At 42.9% G+C, this 24,000-nt stretch overlaps 2 protein-coding genes across 4 annotated transcripts in view; one reads left to right on the forward strand and one right to left on the reverse strand.

Moving 5' to 3' along the window:
- The window catches only part of kif26aa (kinesin family member 26Aa), a 182,723-nt gene that overhangs the window by 7,019 nt on the left and 151,704 nt on the right, over positions 1-24,000 (forward strand). The window lies entirely within an intron of this gene.
- Positions 10,909-18,186, reverse strand: LOC127909489 (uncharacterized). 2 transcript variants are annotated; one of them, XR_008071454.1, is made up of 5 exons: positions 17,022-18,186; positions 11,987-16,570; positions 11,747-11,854; positions 11,470-11,568; positions 10,909-11,137 (listed from the first exon to the last, which is right to left on the reverse strand). XR_008071454.1 is itself a non-coding variant. In XM_052471333.1 (5 exons), exons 1-5 carry the CDS (start codon positions 17,345-17,347, stop codon positions 10,992-10,994), a joined length of 741 nt encoding a protein of 246 aa, XP_052327293.1. In that variant the 5' UTR covers positions 17,348-18,186; the 3' UTR covers positions 10,909-10,991. The 2 variants fall into 2 exon arrangements, 1 of the variants encoding a protein (XP_052327293.1); XM_052471333.1 differs by having other exon boundaries at positions 11,987-12,048.

The raw sequence follows: 24,000 nt of genomic DNA on the forward strand, positions 1-24,000 counted from the left end.
TTCTACATTGTCCTATGATCGTGGTTCTAAGCCTTTAAAATAACTCTTATGCAAAAGTCCCATGTCATTCACATGGGAAATCACGGGATAGGCCCATGAGAGGTTATGGGACAGCAGCAGCCTTTTATGCCCTGTTTTTTCCTAAAAACAATAGCCAGGTTGTGATATAGCCTACAGGTAAAAAATAATTTGTAACACCAGCTGTTTTGTAGATTTATCTGATATTTGTGTGCGTTTCATTCATAGGCTACATGTCTATCTGAACCAATTTTTAAAAATGATTTTACCTTTACTTAACCTTTATCCTAACCCTAGCCCCAAACGTAACCTTAACCGTTACCCTTAGGCTCATTTATACTTTGTCTATCAACATGTCTGTAGACAATTAGTGTGCGACAAGTGTCGTTGGTCAAAACTACATTTAATGTATACTCTGGTGGACTGTCTGTAGACCATCACTGCGACTGTCGGTTTCCTTGTCGCAGACAGATGAAAAAGTTCAACTTTGACCTGTAACGACTGTAACAACCCTGGGTTTATAAGCGCGGATATCGACTCTGCCGCTTGAGCATGCTTTTGTGGCACAGTCAATAACGCGCTGAACTTCGGGCTAGAAGGTAGAGGGTTCGGGACCTGCTCCCTGCTGTTTCATTGCAAGACTATAAACACCAGGAAATATTCCCACGCAAAACAGAGAGATATGACCCCCCCCGGATAGTCGCTCTGTAGAGCGACTATCCGGACTATCCGGACTATCCCAATAAATGGACAAGATTTTTTGCCCTGCCCATTGAGACAATGGACCCATCCAGTTTTCAGAACTTGACCAGTTCACATCCTGGTAAAAAAGCTCTGTCTTCTGTACTTGTCAACACATTTTCAAACTTGCGCACTTCCTATGTCTGACCTTCTCCTCCTCTACCATGGTACATGTTAATGTAACCCGCTTTGGCATACATGCATGTGATTTCTCCTACTCTTAGCAGTCAAGATATTCCCTATTATAAATACATTACTGTTGACCAGTGGCCATAGCTAAATGTAATGCACTATGTAGGGAACAGGAGGCCATTTGGGACGTGACCAAGTTATTTGCCCAGCATATAAAGGGGACCAAGTCAGCACTTTGAGCTCATCATCATGAGCGATGGCTTTCATCGGGATCCCCATCAGCCACGGAAGAAGGAAGTGCTGAACATCAGAAATGGAGCCAGTCATGTCCATTATTATTATTATTAAGTGTATCCATATAGTGTTCATAAAACGCCACTCTTCCATACGTTGTCCAAGGCAGTTTTATGTTCACCTTCTGAGAAGACCGCTTTGGTTATGGAGTGAGTCGGATTTTTGAATAGGATTTGACAGAACATCTTCAAGCTGAATTTATCACCATTTACCACACACTTCTCAGTAACACACCCCACTGGGCACACACTGGATGAGGGTATAATATAATATAGTATAATATAACCCGAGTATAATTGAATACAGTATAATATAATAACAATATATCCCAAGTTTCCCTTGGCTCTTTTGTTTTTAGTTAGATCATGTGGAAATCCATGCCAGATCACGCTCGCTCTATCTGTGAGATCGGCATGTCATTCCCAATAACCAAATCTGAAATGAAGTCCACCTTGACTCCACGCTGTAATGGTGGTACGGGCCGGCATACTCTCTCATGGGGCGTGGGTTTCTGCCCATGCGTGATGGTATAGGGGCATGTCATGTATCAGGCAGAGATTTGATTATCACCCCCCCCCTGGGCCCATGGATAGTTTAGTCTGGCTTGGAGTCTGGGGAGCGACATTTTGTTTCCAGGAGCTCCAATACTGTACCATGCCATTGCATTGTGTGTGCTGTATGTATCGCGCTGTTTACTAAATCTCTGGTTAAGTTTGTCCTCATGGAAATTGTTCAAGAAAAGTTACAATATTTAAAAAAAAACAGCTGCAGATTAGACTTGAATTCATCCTGTATACTTTAAATATTACAGTGCATTTGTTCACAGCGCAATTGCGGGTAGAAAATGTTGCCCTGGGCATGTGCCTAACTAACCGTAACCCCCAGGTCATTTGGCTTGGTGTGATGTAGTTTCAGCTCATACCTCATGGCCTGCCTGCCTGTCTGCCTCTGACTATGGCTGGATTTCAATGGCTTTTTCCCCCTCCTTTACTTTGTGACCATTGATATCAGTTTGAACCAAATTGCTTTTTCACCCCATCATGTCATTTTAGATCAGTGTTCAGGGAAAAAGATGAAGACAGGAACCTATTCTAGATGATTGGGAAATGGCCTACAGCACAGTCTGCGTCAGAATAAAACCAGACACATTGAAGGGGTGGCTGTTTCCTTGAGTCTGTTTAGTCCTCACTTGGTTTTTATGTTTCCACAACTTTTATAATATAAACACAGGGTCGTATAGTTGTCTATACACAGGGTCGTATAGTTGTCTATACACAGGGTTGTATAGTTGTCTATACACAGGGTTGTATAGTTGTCAATACACAGGGTCGTATAGTTGTCTATACACAGGGTCGTATAGTTGTCTATACACAGGGTTGTATAGTTGTCTATACACAGGGTCGTATAGTTGTCTATACACAGGGTCGTATAGTTGTCTATACACAGGGTCGTATAGTTGTCTATACACAGGGTGTAGTTGTCTATACACAGGGTCGTATAGTTGTCTATACACAGGGTCGTATAGTTGTCTATACACAGGGTTGTATAGTTGTCAATACACAGGGTCGTATAGTTGTCTATACACAGGGTTGTATAGTTGTCTATACACAGGGTCGTATAGTTGTCTATACACAGGGTCGTATAGTTGTCTATACACAGGGTCGTATAGTTGTCAATACACAGGGTTGTATAGTTGTCTATACACAGGGTTGTATAGTTGTCTATACACAGGGTTGTATAGTTGTCTATACACAGGGTCGTATAGTTATCTATACACAGGGTCGTATAGTTGTCTATACACATGGTCTTATAGTTGTCTATACACAGGGTCGTATAGTTGTCTATACACAGGGTTGTATAGTTGTCTATACACAGGGTTGTATAGTTGTCTATACACAGGGTCGTATAGTTGTCTATACACAGGGTCGTATAGTTATCTATACACAGGGTCGTATAGTTGTCTATACACAGGGTCTTATAGTTGTCTATACACAGGGTCTTATAGTTGTCTATACACAGGGTCATATAGTTGTCTATACACAGGGTCGTATAGTTGTCTATACACAGGGTCTCATAGTTGTCTATACACAGGGTCTTATAGTTGTCTATACACAGGGTCGTATAGTTGTCTATACACAGGGTCTTATAGTTGTCTATACACAGGGTCTTATAGTTGTCTATACACAGGGTCATATAGTTGTCTATACACAGGGTCGTATAGTTGTCTATACACAGGGTCTTATAGTTGTCTATACACAGGTTCTTATAGTTGTCTATACACAGGGTCTTATAGTTGTCTATACACAGGGTCTTATAGTTGTCTATACACATGGTCTTATAGTTGTCTATACACATGGTCTTATAGTTGTCTATACACAGGGTCTTATAGTTGTCTATACACATGGTCTTATAGTTGTCTATACACAGGGTCGTATAGTTGTCTATACACATGGTTGTATAGTTGTCTATACACATGGTCTTATAGTTGTCTATACACAGGGGCGTATAGTTGTCTATACACAGGTTCTTATAGTTGTCTATACACAGGGTCTTATAGTTGTCTATACACAGGGTCTTATAGTTGTCTATACACATGGTCTTATAGTTGTCTATACACATGGTCTTATAGTTGTCTATACACAGGGTCTTATAGTTGTCTATACACATGGTCTTATAGTTGTCTATACACAGGGTCGTATAGTTGTCTATACACATGGTTGTATAGTTGTCTATACACAGGGTTGTATAGTTGTCTATACACATGGTCTTATAGTTGTCTATACACAGGGTTGTATAGTTGTCTATACACAGGGGCGTATAGTTGTCTATACACAGGGTCTTATAGTTGTCTATACACATGGTCTTATAGTTGTCTATACACATGGTCTTATAGTTGTCTATACACAGGGTTGTATAGTTGTCTATACACATGGTCTTATAGTTGTCTATACGCATGGTCGTATAGTTGTCTATACACAGGGTCTTATAGTTGTCTATACACAGGGTCGTATAGTTGTCTATATATACACAGGGTCTTATAGTTGTCTATACACAGGGGGTCGTATAGTTGTCTATACACAGGGTCGTATAGTTGTCTATACACATGGTCTTATAGTTGTCTATACACATGGTCTTATAGTTGTCTATACACAGGGTCTTATAGTTGTCTATACACAGGGTCTTATAGTTGTCTATACACAGGGTCTTATAGTTGTCTATACACAGGGTTGTATAGTTGTCTATACACAGGGTCGTATAGTTGTCTATACACAGGGGCGTATATAGTTGTCTATACACAGGGTCGTATAGTTGTCTATACACAGGGTCGTATAGTTGTCTATACACAGGGTTGTATAGTTGTCTATACACAGGGTCGTATAGTTGTCTATACACAGGGGCGTATATAGTTGTCTATACACAGGGTCGTATAGTTGTCTATACACATGGTCTTATAGTTGTCTATACACAGAGTCATATGTACTGTATAGTTACACACGTGTGAGAACTGAGTTTCTTTGGAAGTTGGAGAAGCCATTTGTCGACGTGCCAGTCTTTGCTCAGAAGTTTATGTTGTTGGAGAGCTCTAGGGTATATAAAAAACAAAACATGAGTGTGTTTTCAAAGATATTTTCAAAATTACATAGACCAAGGTCTGAGCATCAAATTGAATTTACTTAGTTTACTTCAAGTGTTTCCCAGGACCTCCACACTATAAACAGTTCAGATGGTGTCTTAGGTTGAGGGATATGACTCATGTATCATATTTAATTGTCAACACATGTGCAGAATTTTTCTCAACTAGAATGACATCATATTAAAGGGAGTGTGAATGTATGCACTCTCTCCTTGATGTTTACTTTTACCTAGCCATTGTTATATACAACAGCAAGTGCCTCGGGGCAGCAGGGTAACCAAAAGGTTGCAAGTTCGAATCCCCTAGCTGACAAGGTACAAATCTGTCGTTCTGCCCCTGAACAGGCAGTTAACCCACTGTTCCCAGGCCATCATTGAAAATAAGAATTTGTTCTTAACTGACTTGCCTAGTAAAATAAAGGTACAATTAAATTGTCTTTGAAAACAATGCCAGTCGCGGAGTGTCAATAACGGAGGACAAAGAGGAAGTGAGCCTTGTTGATCTTCGCTCTGCTCTGAAAGTGTATTCCTTTAGACAGCTTTGGTTCAATTCAAATCAAATCAAATCAAATCAAATTTGTATTTGTCACATACACATGGTTAGCAGATGTTAAATGCGAGTGTAGCGAAATGCTTGTGCTTCTAGTTCCGACAATGCAGTGATAACCAACAAGTAATCTAACTAACAATTCCAAAACTACTGTCTTATACACAGTGTAAGGGGATAAGGAATATGTACATAAGGATATATGAATGAGTGATGGTACAGAGCAGCATACAGTAGATGGTATCGAGTACAGTATATACATATGAGATGAGTGTGTAGACAAAGTAAACAAAGTGGCATAGTTAAAGTGGCTAGTGATACATGTGTTACATAAGGATGCAGTCGATGATGTAGAGTACAGTATATACATATGCATATTCAATCAAACCCGCAGTGCGCTGCAGTATTTAACAGTGATTATGCTACCGCCACCATCCTCGTAGCATAAATAGTATAACTCATGTAACTACAAACATTTGTTTTCAAACAAAAAACGGGTTTCTCATGACATCATGCCACCCTCAAGCTCTGGGAGAAAATGCTCCCACTTTACCCAAGCTCCCACCAGGCAACCACCCAGAGCTGTTGGTGTTTGTTTTCAACCCTGCCTTGTCTGAATGCCACCGTTGAGAATGGGCAATGTGTATTGCCATAGATTAGACAGGGATGGCATTTCTCATAGGGTGCTGCGGGTCCTGGTCGGATGTTATCGGGTTCTTGGCAGAGAAAAGTAGCATGGATTTGTTCAAGATTGACCAAGTTGTGATGTTAAGATTGCCAACATCCTCATGGGAAACAAACTGGAATATATGCAGGTGCTTGCTAGGAGTCCAAACACAGAAGGTTTAGAGTCTTAATGTATTAAAAACAAAAACAAAGTGAGAAGTAGGTATTGGTCTGAAGCCTAAAAAGAAAGGAAATTCACATGAGCAACACACTACTCCACTCAAGGTTTTCCAGCACACAGCTTTGACCTACTGCAGTAGTTATATTGGTCTATTGTACTTCAAGCAATGTGTATGCAGGTTTCTTAGGATTCAAACCTTCTCACACAGCCTAATTCATCCTCTTAGGAGGAGGTGTTCCCACAATAATGTCATTTGTACCGCATGCAAGTTCAATTATTGGATTCTTCACACACCACACTAATCCAATTGTACTAACTTTTCAAGCTTGTTTTTTAGTATATGAAATTAGCTTTTCTTTTATACTGTCACGTTCTGACCTTTATTTCGTCATTATTTAGTATGGTCAGGGCGTGAGTTGGGGTGGGCAGTCTGTTTGTTTTTCTATGATTTGGGTATTTCTATGTTTCGGGCTAGTATGGTTCTCAATCAGAGGCAGGTGTCATTAGTTGTCTCTGATTGAGAATCATACTTATGTAGCCTGGGTTTCACTGTGTGTTTGTGGGTGTTTGTTTCTGTGTCTGTGTTTTTCACCACACGGTACTGTTTTGGGTTTCGTTCATTCCACGTTTATTGTTTTTGTATTCAGTTGTTCATGTGTACTATTTCGTATTAAAAGAACCATGGACACTTACCACGCCGCATATTGGTCCTCCGATCCTTTTCGCCTCTCCTCTTTGGAGGAGGAGGAAATCCCTTACATATACTTCCAAGACCATCATGCTTGATTGAGCGAGCTGTTTTGTCTTGTAGTAATGTGGTGCCTGCCTGTATTTCCTTAAAGCTCTTTATTTAGCAAGACGTAGGTGACAGGTAGCCCTAACAGTTAAGAGAGTTGGGCCAGTAACCGAAAGGTTGCTGGTTCGAATCCCCAAGCTGAATACAGTAGGTGAGAAATCTGTTGATGTGCCTTTGAGCATGGCCCTTAACCCTAATTGCTTTTGTAAGCCACTCTATAAGACTGTCTGCTAAATGACTTAATATAATGTCATTGAGAACAAATATATACACTGAGTGTACAAAACATTATGAACACCTGCTTTTTCCTAGACAGACTATCCAGGTGAAGGCTACGATCCCTTATTGATGTCACCTGTTAAATCCACTTCAATCAGTGAAGAAGAAGGAGACAGGTTGGAGAAGGATTTGGATAATTGAGACATGGATTGTGTATGTGTGCCATTCAGAGGGTGAATGGGCAAGACAAAAGGTTTAATTTTACATTTGAGTCATTAAACTATTATCTTATTCAGAGCGACTTACAGATAGTGCATTCATCTTAAGGTAGCTAGGTGGGACAACCACATATCACAGGTATATAAATTACATTTATACTCAATAAAGTAGCTATCAGTAGAGTCAGAGCTAGAAAGGGGTTCCTGATTTTCCTGATTGACTGACCTTCATAAAAGTATTGATTGACTGTAGTTTCTCTTTGCTTATTTGCTCATTCGAAGGAACGAAATTCCATTCCAAATGAACTTTTAACAAGGCACACCTGTTAATTGAAATGCATTCCAGGTGACTGCCTCATGTGAAGCTGGTTGAGAGAATGGCAAAGATGTCATCAAGGCAAAGGGTGGATACATTGGAAAATCAAAAATATATTTTGATTTGTTTAACACTTTTTTGGTTACTACATGATTCCATATGTGTTATTTCATAGTTTTGATGTCTTCACTATTATTATACAATGTAGAAAATAGTACAAATAAAGAACAACCCTTGAATGAGTAGGTTTGACTGGTACTGCATATTATTTTAATAGCAGGACACGAGTGTTGCAGCGGTCTAAGGCACTGCATCTCAGTCCAAGAGGCGTCACTACAGTCCCTGGTTCGAATCCAGGCTGCATCACATCCGGCTGTGATTGGGCGGTGCACAATTGGCCCAGCGTTGTCCGGGTTTGGCCGGGGTAGGCAGTCATTGTAGTAGGCTATCATTGTAAATAAGAGTTTGTTCTTAACTGAGTTGCCTAGTTAAATAAAGGTTCATGTAAAACAAAAGTCCATTATTCCAATGAGGAGTATGAATTAGGCCGTTTGAGAAAATTTGAATCCTAAGAACCTTGCATACTTGCATATTATTTGAAGTAATAGACCAACATAGCTACTGTAGTAGGTCAAAGTACGGTAAATCTGCAGATTTTGAGGTGGTGAATCAAATGTTTCCCGGGACAACAGTGGTCTTCTCTGATATCGCACAGCGAAGGAGCTGGATGTTCGATTGGGACCAGAAGATAAACAAGTGCATAGAGAGGGCCCGGCGCTCCGTCAATCAGCTTGTCCATTTCAGGGAACACAATCCACCACCCTGCCATTAAGCAATGTGTCCCTGGGATGTACCGTAGGGGTGGAGAGCATCTGATTGATGAGGGCAAGAACATATTCTTTGAGTTGAGAGTTGGTCTCTCCAGTCTCCACCTTTCTCTTCTCCATAGTAGGAAGACTGAGAAGGGTGCAATTGCAGCCCACAATTCGGGGGAATTCCTGCAATCTGCAGGAACCACCCTTTATACTTCAATTGGTACATTTTTAAGCTAGGACTCCGGGACACAGGCAGGAGTGCTCCACCGAAATGCACAATAGCGTTGGGTGCCAACCACCGATAAACACCATAGAATAAGAGGCGTGGTGACAACGCCGGTAGCTAGCTAGCTAGGGACACTGTAGATAGTGTGCCCCCCCCCACCTGTCGGGCATTCTTTTCCCACAGTTCTGTTAACGACGGCAGAAGTTTGGCAGGCGTTAGCAATGGATACTGGGTGCTAGATAGCTAGGACTCTGGTACACAGCAGGCAGAGTAGGTAGCCAGCTAGCTAACGATAGCTAGGACACTGGTAGACAGTATCCTTTGCCCCCGCCTGTCGAGCACTGTTTCCGCAGTTCTGTTAACAGTGGCGAGGGCAGGTGTTTGGCAGGTGTTAGCGAAGGACACTGGTTGCTAGCTAATCAGCTAGCTAACTAGGACTCCGGTACACTGCTGGCAGGATAGGTAGCTAGCTAACGATAGCTAGCACACTGGTAGACAGTGTCCTTCACCCCCACCTGTCGGATTGCTTTCTCTCACTTCTGTTAATGACGGCGAGGGCAGGTGTTTGACAGGTGCGAGCAAAGGACACTGTGTGCTCTGGTATACAGTAGGCAGGATAGGTAGCTTGCTAGCACACTGGTAGACAGTGTACTTCGCCCCCGCATGTCAGCATTGTTTTCCTGCAGTTCTGTTAACGACGGCGAGGGTAGGTGTTCGGCAGGTGGCCACGAAGGACACTGTGTGCTAGCTCGGGTTAATTCTCTAAAGGTTAAAACACTGTTTGAATGTAGGAGAAATACATTACATTACATTTACATTTAAGTCATTTAGCAGACGCTCTTATCCAGAGCGACTTACAAATTGGTGCAAACACCTATGACAACCAGTGGAACAGCCACTTGCATCTAAATCTTGTTGGGGGGGGTGAGAAGGGGGGTGAGAAGGATTACTTACCCTTACTTACCCTATCCTAGGTATTCCTTGAAGAGGTGGGGTTTCAGGTGTCTCCGGAAGGTGGTGATTGACTCCGCTGTCCTGGCGTCGTGAGGGAGTTTGTTCCACCATTGGGGGCCAGAGCAGCGAACAGTTTTGACTGGGCTGAGCGGAACTGTACTTCCTCAGTGGTAGGGAGGCGAGCAGGCCAGAGGTGGATGAACGCAGTGCCCTTGTTTGGGTGTAGGGCCTGATCAGAGCCTGGAGGTACTGAGGTGCCGTTCCCCTCACAGCTCCGTAGGCGAGCACCATGGTCTTGTAGCGGATGCGAGCTTCAACTGGAAGCCAGTGGAGAGAGCGGAGGAGCGGGGTGACGTGAGAGAACTTGGGAAGGTTGAACACCAGACGGGCTGCGGCGTTCTGGATGAGTTGTAGGGGTTTAATGGCACAGGCAGGAGCCCAGCCAACAGCGAGTTGCAGTAATCAAGACGGGAGATGACAAGTGCCTGGATTAGGACCTGCGCCGCTTCCTGTGTGAGGCAGGGTCGTACTCTGCGGATGTTGTAGAGCATGAACCTACAGGAACGGGACACCGCCTTGATGTTAGTTGAGAACGCCAAGGTGTTGTCCAGGATCACGCCAAGGTTCTTAGCGCTCTGGGAGGAGGACACAATGGAGTTGTCAACCGTGATGGCGAGATCATGGAACGGGCAGTCCTTCCCCGGGAGGAAGAGGAGCTCCGTCTTGCTGAGGTTCAGCTTGAGGTGGTGATCCGTCATCCACACTGATATGTCTGCCAGACATGCAGAGATGCGATTCGCCACCTGGTCATCAGAAGGGGGAAAGGAGAAGATTAATTGTGTGTCGTCTGCATAGCAATGATAGGAGAGACCATGTGAGGTTATGACAGAGCCAAGTGACTTGGTGTATAGCGAGAATAAGAGAGGGCCTAGAACAGAGCCCTGGGGGACACCAGTGGTGAGAGCGCGTGGTGAGGAGACAGATTCTCGCCACGCCACCTGGTAGGAGCGACCTGTCAGGTAGGACGCAACTCAAGCGTGGGCCGCGCCGGAGATGCCCAACTCGGAGAGGGTGGAGAGGAGGAGTGGAAATGGTCCCATAGTGGCGATATACCAACCATTAAAACAATGAGTATGAAAAAATACAAATCTCTTTCTAAATATATTTTTGAAATATATTTTTTAAATGTATTATATGAAAAAATACATAATAGGCTTCACTTGACATTTTGACAATTAATCGGCTTTATTACTCGCTAGTTGTAATTTACTTATCATCTCTTCTAAAGTCTTCTGAAGATCAATCGTGTCACTCAGCAATTCGATCACTTTCGCAAGGTCCAGTGTTTTGCTGTTGTCCTGTGTCGGATCTGGACAGGAATCTATGCCGCAAATTATGACAGTCTGTGAGTAAATGAACATTTACATCATCACAAGGATACAACATTTAGTTTTCCCCAGAAGCTACTTTGCAGTAAGGTATTACTTATTTCTCCCCATATGGGTGAATCTTCCGAACAGCATGCAAAACAGCACGTTGTTGTTGGCCTATCCAAAAGTGTCAAAGCACAATGTCAAATCTAGTTCGCTAGCTTATCATGCAGTTGGCGCTTCATTGATAACATTGCAAACTTTGGTTGAATCATTCTAAAATGGTAGCTTGGTCGCTGAAAATAATTTCTGGTGAAAACTCTAGGTAAGGTAAGATGCTTACCTTTCTGTGGGTTTGTGAACACAGCTGGTGGCAAATTGAGACAGTCCACCTGTTTCTTAAACACTTCCAGTTCAGCAGAGGTCAGTTCCTTTCTCTTACCTGTTCATCACAGGGAATAGCAAATATATTATGAGCCAGAGGGCCCAAAGGAAACATATTTTCAAATACATATAATCCATTTATTGTATATCATGTCCCATTAGTTAAGTAGTAAAACATTTTTAAACAAGACTATAGTACTGAATTTAGCATGATAGTTGAAATGTAATGTTCTTACTGAAGATATACAGAGTGCTGTATTTGCTAACCAATGACAACTTCTGTTGGACAAGGAGGCAGTCAGGGCAGGTATTCAGGTAGGTCAGGGAATAGAGCAAAGGTCCCGCTATGGCATGCGCGCACACACACGCACAAACTTTTTTTTAACATGACATAACACATTGATTCACTATCCTTTAGTGCAAAGTCATATTATTATTTTGATGATTAGTAATAGTATTGTTATGTCTTTACTCACTTGAGGTAAATGTGTTGTTTTCCATGGTAATTTCACTGGTCATGCTAATGCATTTGCCTCCACTGTTGAGTAATGAACTGAGATAAATATACTACAGTATTCAACCGCAAATTAAATGATAAAAAACACATTCATCACATTACACTCAAAACACATTTCTCTAAATTGTCTTTGTTCCGAGAACATTCCTAATGTCAAACAATTTGACAACCTTCCCAGTAGAGGTCAACCGATTAATCGGAATGGCCGATTAATTAGGGCCGATTTCAAGTTTTCATAACAATCGGTAATCTGCATTTTTGGACACTGATCATGGCCTATTACATTGTACTCCACAAGGAGACTGCGTGGCAGGCTGACTACCTGTTGTGTGAGTGCAGTAAGGAGCCAAGGTAAGGTGCTAGCTAGCATTAAACGTATCTTATAAAAAACAATCAATCTTAACATAATCACTAGTTAACTACACATGGTTGATGATATTACTAGTTTACCTAGCTTGTCCTGCGTTGCATATAATCGATGCGGTGCCTGTTAATTTATCATTGAATCATAGCCTACTTCGCCAAACGGGTGATTTAACAAGCAAAATTCGCGAAAAAAAGCACTGTCCAATGTGTACCTAACCATGAACATCAACACATTTCTTAAAATCAATACACAAGTATTTATTTTAAACCATGCATATTTAGTTAATATTGTATACTTCCAGCGCCAACAGAGATGGCCGCCTCGCTTCACATTCCTAGGAAACTATGGAGTATTTTTTTTTAAATTACGTGTTATTTCTTACATTGGTACCCCAGGTAATCTTAGGTTTTATTACATACAGTCGGGAGGAACTATCGGATATAAGAGCAACGTCAAACCACCAACATTACGACCAGGAATACGACTTTCCTGAAGCCAATCCTCTGTTTTGCCCACCACCCAAGACAATGGATCGAATCCCAGCCGGGAAACCAAAACAACGTCGGCGTAAAAAGGGGCAGACGGAGCGGTCATAAAAAATTGGCCGATTAATCGGTATCGGCTTTTTTTGGGGTCCTCCAATAATTGTTATCGGTATCGGCGTTGAAAAATCATAATCGGTCGACCTCTAGTTCCCAGAGTATACCCAGCAAACCAAAACTGATTCTGTGAATGTTCCCAGACCATTTTATTAAGTTGTGGGAAAGGTGTAAGAACATTCCCCCTAAATGTTGTAATAACGCAATCTGTTGTGTTGATGATTATAGAATTTAGGTATTTATGTGGAAAAAACATTCCTCTGATGTTGCAAGAATGTTAACAGAACATTCGTTATGTTATTTTAAAGTTTACAAAACATTTCATTATGCTGTGAGAACAATGTGGGGACATTAGCACTCACATCTGACCTGTAGCACTCACATCTTGTCACGACCGTCGTCACGGAAATGACTGGACCTAGGTGCAGCCAGGTATGCGTTCATTCTCTTTCATTATAAATGTTGCCAACAAAACAAGAAACAACTACAACGAACGTGAAGCTTACTAGGGCTATACAGGCCACTAACAAAGACAACTACCCACCAAACACAGGTGGGAAAAAAGTATGCCTAAGTATGATTCCCAATCAAAGACAACGATAAACAGCTGTCCCTGATTGAGATCCTTACCCGGCCAAAACATAGAAATAAAGAAACTAGAATGCCCACCCTAGTCACACCCTGGCCTAACCAAAATAGAGAATAAAAGCCTCTCTATGGCCAGGGCGTGACACCCCCTCCCAAAGTTGTGGACTCCAGCCGCAAAACCTGACTCTATAGTTGGGGAGGGTCCGGGTGGGCATATACTTCGGTGGCGGCTCCGGTGCGGGGCGCAGACCCCGCTCCACCTCTGGCTCCCCCCACTTTGGTGGCGCCTCTGGACTGGGGACCCTCCCTGATTGAGAACCGTAGCCGGCCAAAACATAGAAACAAAGAAACTAGAATGCCCACTCTAGTCACACCCTGGCCTAACCAAAATAGAGAATAAAAGCCTCTCTATGGCCAGGGCGTGACACATCTGTAATCATAAAGAGCTTTGGAAGCCTGGTTATGGCACATATTTTGCCTTGAACAGATGGTCAGGGAAACAGAACATAATGACAATTAATTTGTAGAGTGCATATTAACCGTAAGAAGCCCAGACATATACGTGTATAATATTTGATTAAAACAATAATTTCAAACCTTGCTTGGGAATAGAAGCTGTTCAGGAGCCTGTTGGTGTCAGACTTGATGCTCCAGTACCGCTTGCCATGCTGAAGCAGAGATAACAGTGTATGGCTTGGGTTGCTGGAGTCTTTAACAATTTTCCTAGCCTTCCTTTCACACCGCCTGCTATAGAGGTCCTGGATGGCAGGGAGCTTGGCCCCAGTGATGTACTGGGCTGTCCGCACAACTCTCTGTAGCGCCACCCTCTGCTGCCAGTCAAGATGCTCTCAATGGTGTAGAACTTTTTGAGGATTTGAGTGTCCATGCCAAGTCTTTTCAGCCTCCTGAGGGGGAAGAAGCGGTGTCATGTCTTCTTCATGACTGTGTTGGTGTGTGTGGACCATGTTAATTCCTCAGTGATGTGGACACCGAGGAAACTCTCGACTCGCTCCACTATAGCCCCGTTGATGTGAATGGGTTCATGCTCGGACCTCCGTTTCCTGTTGTACACGATTAGTACCTTTTTCTTGCTGACATTGAGGGATATGTTGTCGTTGTCCACCACGGTTGTGCTATCAGAAAACTTAATGATGTTGTTGGAGTCGTGCGTGGCCACGCAGTTGTGGGTCAACAGGAAGTGCAGGAGGAGAGTAAGCACGCACCCCTGAGGGGCCCCCATGTTGAGGGTCAGCGTGGAAGATGTGTTTTTGCCTACCCTCACCACTTGGGGACGGCCCATCAGGAAGTCCAGGATCCAGTTGCAGAGGGAGGTGTTCAGTTCCAGGGTCTTTAGCTTAGTGACGCGCTTAGACTGCACTATGGTATTGAACGCTGAGCTGTAGTCAATGAACAGCATTGTCCAGGTGAGAGAGGGCAGTGTGAAGAGCAATTGAGATTGAGTCATCTGTGGATCTGTTGGGACTGTATGCGAATTGAATTGGGTCCAGGGTGCCTTGGATGATGGTGTTGATGTGAGCCATGTGAGCCAGCCTTTCAAAGCTGTTTCATTGCTACAGATGGGAGTACTACAGCCATAGTCAATTTGACAGGTTACCGTGGCATTCTTGGGCACAGGGACGTATTGATAATATTATTTTTTGTGGCAGTATATTGTAAAAACATTACAGGAACATTACATCCCTGGAAACCTGTGGTAGTTTTTACAGATGTTGTGAACAACATTTCAGTAAATGTTAGGAGAACATTTACTAAAATGTCTCCCTTTCACCTAATATATCATCTGATTTACTTAAAGGCACAGTACAGTAAAGAAACTTGATTTTCCTATGCTTTATATACAGTATATTTCCTCACTGAAGTTGGAATAATACTGCGAAATTGTGAAAATTATGATAATTCCCTTTTAGTGTAAGAGCTGTTTGAAATGACCGCCTGTAATTTCAGCCTGTTTTGGCGGGATGGAGTTTTGGCCTGGCTGGTGACATCACCAGGAGCTAAATTATATAGACCAATAAAAATGAGTTCCACTCCCCAGTTATAGCAAAATACTTGCTTTAGAAATTGCTTGTGGAGAAGATTTTTGTATATTTGAATTGAAAACAATTACAGTGAGGTACTTCATTGTTAACCAGAAATGATTTTATATTGAGATAAAAACAGCTGCGTTGGACCTTTTTTAAAAAGGTAAACTCTTGGTATTTTTTCCGTTAGTCCACTGTTGATACAGTCCCACAATGTTTTGCATGTCAGCAGTCACGTTTTCAAGATATTGAATATTCGAGCTATTCATTAATCAATGTGTTATCGGCCACAATATCATGATGATCAAAAATGCAAAAAAATAATAATTGTGAGTGTTTAAAGAAGTCCTCTGAACTCCCATAATATTATGAATTATTACATTAACAGTAAAATAACTATGTGTGACCTTATAGGACATTTTCTGTTAAGGTAATGAAATAGTAAGAAACGTTTTTTTTGTGTGAAGTTCCTAAATGTGCTGAGAATGTTCCAAAACAAAACAACTATCCTACAACATTCCCAGAACGTTGTGGGAAGGTTGCAGAAAAAGAACCATAGGACAACCACACTCTCACCATTCTCTAAGAAACATAAAATGTTTTGTGCTAGCTGGGGTTTCAAGTGTTTGTAAAAGCAAAGACGGGGTAATTTTTACGTGTTACAATTACAATTTTTGTTACAACGATGTTTGTTATTATTTCATTTTCAACACGTTTTTCACATTCACATTTCTGGTACGGTATGCATACAGTCAACATACAATAAACATGAAGCGCATTGAAAGTTAATCCTTTTCTTACATGTTTATCATCTGTAATTCTTTGACAGTGTTGTTCTGGAGCCCAGGAGAGATCTGAAGCCAGCCTGTGATCCATTCTTTTGCAGCATACTCCCTGCCACCAGGGACCTCAGTGCTCTCCGCGATAAAAATCCACTTACCCAAAATCTGCAAGATGTATAGGACCCAGAAATACTGTATTTGCCAAACTGTTTGCAGTGTTTGCCAAACTGTTTATAATCCTATACCCCTTCAAACATTCAACCTCCAGCTGAGTGCCCCCTCTGAGTAACCTCTCTGGCAAAACTTTAAGAAGAAAAAAAGTATTATATATATATATATCAGACTTTTTTTCTTACATTTTTGCCAGAGAGATTTCTTAGGGGGTGTATATGGCATACCCCCGACTGCATTGCGCGTACCCCCTACCCCAGTTTAGGAATACCTGGTATATACCGAACAATACAAACATAGATGGATAAAAGCAGTAGGTAGATAGGCAGGCAGAAAGACAGATTTTCTAACCAAATGTCTTAACAGATACAAATGGATGGATAGACAGACAGACAGACAGACAGACAGACAGACAGACAGACAGACAGACAGACAGAGTACTAACATGGTTCGTGCTGGTCTCAGTAGATCCTCACAGGACAGAGGAGCTGCCAGTCCCACTGAGAGAAGGCTGAGGACAGAGATGACACACAGGACCAACATGTCTGACTCCTTGTCACTAGAGTATATCTCCTGTAGTCTACTTGAAGCCTTGCTATATTTTTCTATGTCTGCCCTGTGGTGCACTAGCTGGATTAAACAACAGTGCCAGGGCAGCAGAAGAGTGCCAGTCTTATACCCATGAGGTTGCCATCCCCTGGCCCGTGTACTCTGCAAACCATGTCTGTTTATGGGAACAGTTTCTGTTTGCATTGGTGGCTTTCCCACCATTGATAAATAATTACTGGGCAAATAAGGCCTTGATATTAGGTAGGTAGCCTAGCGGTTAAGAACTTTGGGCCAATAACCGAAAGGTTGATTGTTTGAATCCCCGAACTGACTAGGTGAAAAATAGGTTTTATGTGGCCTTGCGCAAGGCACTTATCTCTAATTGCTCCTGTAAGTTGCTCTGGATAAGAGCGTCTGCTGAATGACTAAAATGTAAATAATGTAAATATTAGAAAGGGAGTCGTACTGAGAGCAGAGCACACAGTGCTTCTGAGAATGGAGGTGTGTGTTGGGCCACAAGACTTTGACCGCCCCCTTATTTTGCCCAAAACAATGTAAACAAAGTAGAATCGTTCCCATTATGCAAATACTTCACATGCATGGGAATTTATTTATGGTAAATGTATCTATCTTTTTTATTTTCTGCTTGTATATTATACAAATAGTCAGTTATCGCAAAAACAAAACCACAAGAATATGAATAGTGATAACAACATAATCAACCACACTAAAAATAATAATAGATTGGCCAGTCATGATAACATTATACTACAGTTTTGATGCTGAGGCCAGTGGATTTATGGTGTGACGTCTGTCTGGTCAGATGTTGCATGAACTTTGGATCAGTGTTTCATGTTTCGGGTTTCATGTTTCGTGTTTCATGCATGGTGTTTCATGTTCGGTGTTTTATGTTCGGTGTTTTATGTTGGGTTTTTTATGTTTGGTGTTTTATGTTCCATGTCAAAATCATCCCAATGTCTCTACACTCGATTATGGAACGCAATAAAGTTACTTTAAGATGATTTGGACATGGGAAACTATAATACTGTTTAGGGGATACTGATTTGCCTTGATTTTTTTGGGACAAAAATGCTAAACAGTTGCCAAGTAAACACCAGACAGTGGTCAGGTAAACCAAACCAAAACATGGATTGCTGTCTTACCTTGTCCATAAACTGCCTACAGGTTAAGAAAACTAATATGCCATTTTGTAATTTGGATGAAATATCCCTTTATTAAGGCTAACATGTTATTTGAAAATATTTTTTTACTTTATTTATATTGACCTGTTCAAAAGCAATTGTGTTTGAAACTGCATATGAACACACCTAGAATAGGTTGTTGCATTTATGTCATAATGTAAAACTATGCTAACGTAGAGAATTGAAGACTCTTGGAAATAATCCCACTGAATGGTATACGATACACCCAGAATAGAGAGGTGAAATATCATTCAACACTTAGTCGAAGTAAAGCCAACTCATTTTCTATCACTAGGATATCTGTCAGTAGAGCCCCACATTTCAACATCCAGCTCAGTGAAACAGTCGTTTCTATTTCATCTCTTTCAAGCAGTGAATAAGCAGACTTTTGGCTTTTTTGTCAGTGTACTATTGGACATGTCTGTGTCTTCTGTCAGCCATCTTGGACAGAACTTAACTGGCTGTCTGCTTAGACTCGCCTGTCAGTTGTCTCCACAGACGACAGACCACTTAGCGTTGTCATGCCAATATGCTAAGTCTTTTACAAAAGAGAGAGGTGGGGGTGACAAATAAGGCTTTTGCTAGATGGCTGTCATGACTCGACGTCCCAATTTTTCTGCATCATCCTGAAAAGACTCAAATTACTGCAGACATTTGGGTGGCAGCTGTGAAAGCACTCTGACTTTTGTATGGGAAAGTTCTAGAAAAAAAAAAAATTTCAAGGCTAGCCACTACTCAAAACTCTTCACCAAGCAAAAACATCTTACAATGACTCAAATACATTATATCACAACCGTATGAAGATCTTTTTTCATTTATTATTATTTTTTTTACAAAGCCTCTTAAACGAACCTTCCTTTGAAAATGTGTGTGTTGCGGACTGAAGCAGTACACAAATATTTTCCTGTAACAAATAGAGCAATGGGTGGTTGGAGTGAAATGTTTATTTGTATTTCTTTTTTATTTAACTACTGTAGGCAAAACCCTAACCCGGGCGACACTGGGCTAATTGTGCGCCGTCCTGTGGGACTCCCAATCATGGCCAGTTGTAATACAGCCTGGAATCAAACCAGGGTCTGTAGTGATGCCTCTAGCACTGAGATGCAGTGCCTTAGATGGCTGTACCACTTGAGAGCTCATAATAACCAGTGACTCAGTTATTTAGCATTTCATCAAAACCCCTCAGAGTCGGGCAGTGATAATGACTTAATATCCAGAGAGAGTATCAGGAGGGGAAACTGAGAGGGGCTGAACCCTATCACAGTGAACTATATAGTGGGAGTGAAGGCCAAAATGTCTGCTTACTTGTCTGCCAAAGTGATTGTGTAACAAATAACCCATGTCGTGTTTGTGTGTAGATCTCTGTTTATGTGTCACACCACTGGCCTCTGTGAGGGGTATGACCCTGGCTTGCTGCCTCAACGTTTTGGCCCCACCGAAATGACTGGTTTCATAGGAGCTGGTGTTGGGTGTGTGGGGGTAGGAGTGGGCTCTCCTGGATGTGTGTGTGTGTGTGTGTTAGACCCAAGGGGACTGTTTGGGGCATCGCCAATGAAAACAACAGATAGGAGCCTGTACATGGGGGTCAGTGATTACTCTGGTAGATGAGTATGCCTGGGAGACATGCAGTACCAGCATGAATGACAGACAGACATAGAGACGGGCCTCAACAACTAGCCTGACTAGTATTCAAAAGTTAGTCTTTGTGTGTGTGTGTGTGTGTGTGTGTGTGTGTGTGTGTGTGTGTGTGTGTGTGTGTGTGTGTGTGTGTGTGTGCGTGTGCGTGCGTGCGTGCGTGCGTGTGTGGTGGCGGAGAGAAAGGCACAGAAGGTTTGTGCCATAGCAGATTATTTTGCCCCAAACATAACGCTGACTGTTGAGTAAAGGAGGGAAATTCATCTCTACAGTTTTCAGACCTTTCAGGTCATAGGATAACAAACTGTTTGTGTGTACCTATTTGTGCATCCATCTGTGTGTGTGTGTGTGTGTCTGTGTCTGTGTGTGTCTGTGTCTGTGTCTGTGTGTGCTGGGTCGTGTCTCTACTATGTGATACACTAGACGTTTATAAAACTGGTTAAATCACGGCTGTGACTATAACAGAACGACATCGGACTCTGATGATATTTTTTCCACACGATGTCAACAGTCTTGTGAGATTTGTTCAGGTCTCCGACCTGACATTATTTCCAGACGGACAGCTAAAGAGCCCGACAGGATGCTCTCGATTGTGCATCTGTAGAAGTTTGTGAGTGCTTTTGGCGGCAAGCCACATTTCTTCAGCCTCCTGAGGTTGAAGAGGCGCTGCTGCGCCTTCTTCACGATGCTGTCTGTGTCGGTGGACCAATTCAGTTTGTCTGTGATGTGTACGCCGAGGAACTTAAAACTTACTACCCTCTCCACTACTGTTCCATCGATGTGGATAGGGGGGTGTTCCCTCTGCTGTTTCCTGAAGTCCACAATCATCTCCTTAGTTTTGTTGACGTTGACTGTGAGGTTATTTTCCTGACACCACACTCCGAGGGCCCTCACCTCCTCCCCATGTAGGCCGTCTCGTCGTTGTTGGTAATCAAGCCTACCACTGTTGTGTCGTCCGCAAACTTGATGATTGAGTTGGAGCGTGCGTGGCCACGCAGTCGTGGGTGAACAGGGAGTACAGGAGAGGGCTCAGAACGCACCCTTGTGGGGCCCCAGTGTTGAGGATCAGCGAGGTAGAGATGTTGTTGCCTACCCTCACCACCTGGGGGCGGCCCGTCAGGAAGTCCAGTACCCAGTTGCACAGGGCGGGGTCGAGACCCAGGGTCCCGAGCTTGATGACGAGCTTGGAGGGCACTATGGTGTTAAATGCCGAGCTGTAGTCGATGAACAGCATTCTCACATAGGTATTCCTCTTGTCCAGATGGGTTAGGGCAGTGTGCAGTGTGCAGTGTGGTTGAGATTGCATCGTCTGTGGACCTATTTGGGCAGTAAGCAAATTGGAGTGGGTCTAGGGTGTCAGGTAGGGTGGAGGTGATATGGTCCTTGACTAGTCTCTCAAAGCACTTCATGATGACGGAAGTGAGTGCTACGGGGCGGTAGTCGTTTAGCTCAGTTACCTTAGCTTTCTTGGGAACAGGAAACCCTCTTGAAGCATGTGGGAACAACAGACTGGGATAGGAATTGATTGAATATGTCTGTAAACACACCAGCCAGCTGGTCTCCGCATGCTCTGAGGGCGCGGCTGGGGATGCCGTCTGGGCCTGCAGCCTTGCGAGGGTTAACACGTTTAAATGTTTTCCTCACGTCGACTGCAGTGAAGGAGAGTCCGCATGTTTTAGTTGCAGGCAGTGTCAGTGGCACTGTATTGTCCTCAAAGCGGGCAAAAAGTTATTTAGTCTGCCTGGGAGCAAGACATCCTGGTCCGTGACAGTGCTGGTTTTCTTTTTGTAATCTGTGATTGACTGTAGACCCTGCCACATACCTCTTGTGTCTGAGCCGTTGAATTGAGATTCTACTTTGTCTCTATACTGACGCTTAGCTTGTTTGATTGCCTTGCGGAGGGAATAGTTACACTGTTTGTATTCGGTCATGTTTCCAGTCACCTTGCCCTGATTAAAAGCAGTGGTTCGCGCTTTCAGTTTCACGCGAATGCTGCCATCAATTCACGGTTTCTGGTTTGGGATTGTTTTAATCGTTGCTATGGGAACGACATCTTCAACGCACGTTCTAATGAACTCGCACATCGAATCAGCGTATTCGTCAATGTTGTCATCTGACGCAATACGGAACATATCCCAGTCCACGTGATGGAAGCAGTCTTGGAGTATGGAATCAGATTGGTCGGACCAGCGTTGAACAGACCTCAGCACGGGAGCTTCTTGTTTTAGTTTCTGTCTGTAGGCAGGGATCAACAAAATGGAGTCGTGGTCAGCTTTTCCGAAAGGAGGGCGGGGCAGGGCCTTATATGCGTCGCGGAAGTTGGAATAGCAATGATCCAAGGTTTTTCCAGCCCTGGTTGCGCAATCGATATGCTGATAAAATTTAGGGAGTCTTGTTTTCAGATTAGCCTTGTTAAAATCCCCAGCTACAATGAATGCAGCCTCCGGATATATGGATTCCAGTTTGCAAAGAGTCAAATAAAGTTCGTTCAGAGCCATCGATGTGTCTGCTTGGGGGGGAATATATACGGCTGTGATTATAATCGAAGAGAATTCCCTTGGTAGATAATGCGGTCTACATTTGATTGTGAGGAATTCTAAATCAGGTGAACAGAAGGACTTGAGTTCCTGTATGTTGTTTTGGCCACACCACGTCACGTTAACCATAAAGCATACGCCCCCGCCCCTCTTCTTACCAGAAAGATGTTTGTTTCTGTCGGCGCGATGCGTGGAGAAACCAGCTGGCTGCACCGTCTCCGATAGCGTCTCTCCAGTGAGCCATGTTTCCGTGAAGCAAAGAACGTTACAGTCTCTGATGTCCCTCTGGAATGCTACCCTTGCTCGGATTTCATCAACCTTGTTGTCAAGAGACTGGACATTGGCGAGGAGAATGCTAGGGAGTGGTGCACGATGTGCCCGTCTCCGGAGTCTGACCAGAAGACCGCTTCGTTTTCCCCTTTTTCAAAGTCGTTTTTTGGGTTCGCCGGCTGGGATCCATTCCGTTGTCCTGGGTGAAAGGCAGAACGCAGGGTCCTAGTCATATTCTTGGTCGTACTGATGGTGAGTTGACGCTGATCTTATATTCAGTAGTTCTTCTCGACTGTATGTAATGAAACCTAAGATGACCTGGGGTACTAATGTAAGAAATAACACGTAAAAAAAAACTAAAAACTGCATAGTTTCCTAGGAACACGAAGCGAGGCGGCCATCTCTGTCGGCACCGGAAGTTAGTGTTTATAGTTTAAACCACTTCACAAACCAGCCTCACCTGGTTTGTTTTGGTCTTAGAAATTCAACCATTTGCAACCTTAGCTTACACTGGGGTTTGCGTGGTCTGGTGTGAATTTCATCAGGAGTGGGTTTTATACGTAACAGTAGAAAAGGTCAGTCCATGACGCCTAATGTGATATCTGGGCTCACGGGGGTGTGGCCACTGACTCGTTAATCTTTATATGAAAATCCATACTCTCATTTAGAAGGTTGACATCACATTACATCTTCATCTTTAGATGTAAACCCGACAGCTGGGAAAACTACACTACAAGAGAAACAGTTATGTGAGTTTGCTGTCCTTCATGAGATGAAACACACTCGTCATAACTGTCCCTTAAGTGTCCACGGACTATTCCCACACTCTCAAAAGATTAGGAGTTTGGCCAAGTCTCTGTTCTGGGAGACTCTCTCCCTCAATACTGCATGGTAGTCGCTACCCAATATTTACGACCGGGGGTAATAAACCTGTGTTAGGAGTGAGAGTGAGAGTGGAGAGAGTGGGGAAAGCTATGATCTACATCCAGAAAGGGCCACGTCATGACAGTGCCTTTGTGTAGGAATGTGTTTGTGTGCACATAAGTGTGCGCTTCAGACTGCTGTCTGGACAGCAAGCTCCTATAATCAAAGGTTAGAAGGGACACAGATATTCTCAGTAGATCTAACAAGGTTTCATTACATCTCTCCAAACCTTAGTGTAAAAGTAGAGTTCATAGTAGGTCTCTGACACAGAAGTCAAGCCCATTAATTTCTGCCCAATACACCAACA

This window comes from Oncorhynchus keta, chromosome 19 (assembly GCF_023373465.1).
Source record: "Oncorhynchus keta strain PuntledgeMale-10-30-2019 chromosome 19, Oket_V2, whole genome shotgun sequence".
NCBI lineage: Eukaryota > Metazoa > Chordata > Actinopteri > Salmoniformes > Salmonidae > Oncorhynchus > Oncorhynchus keta.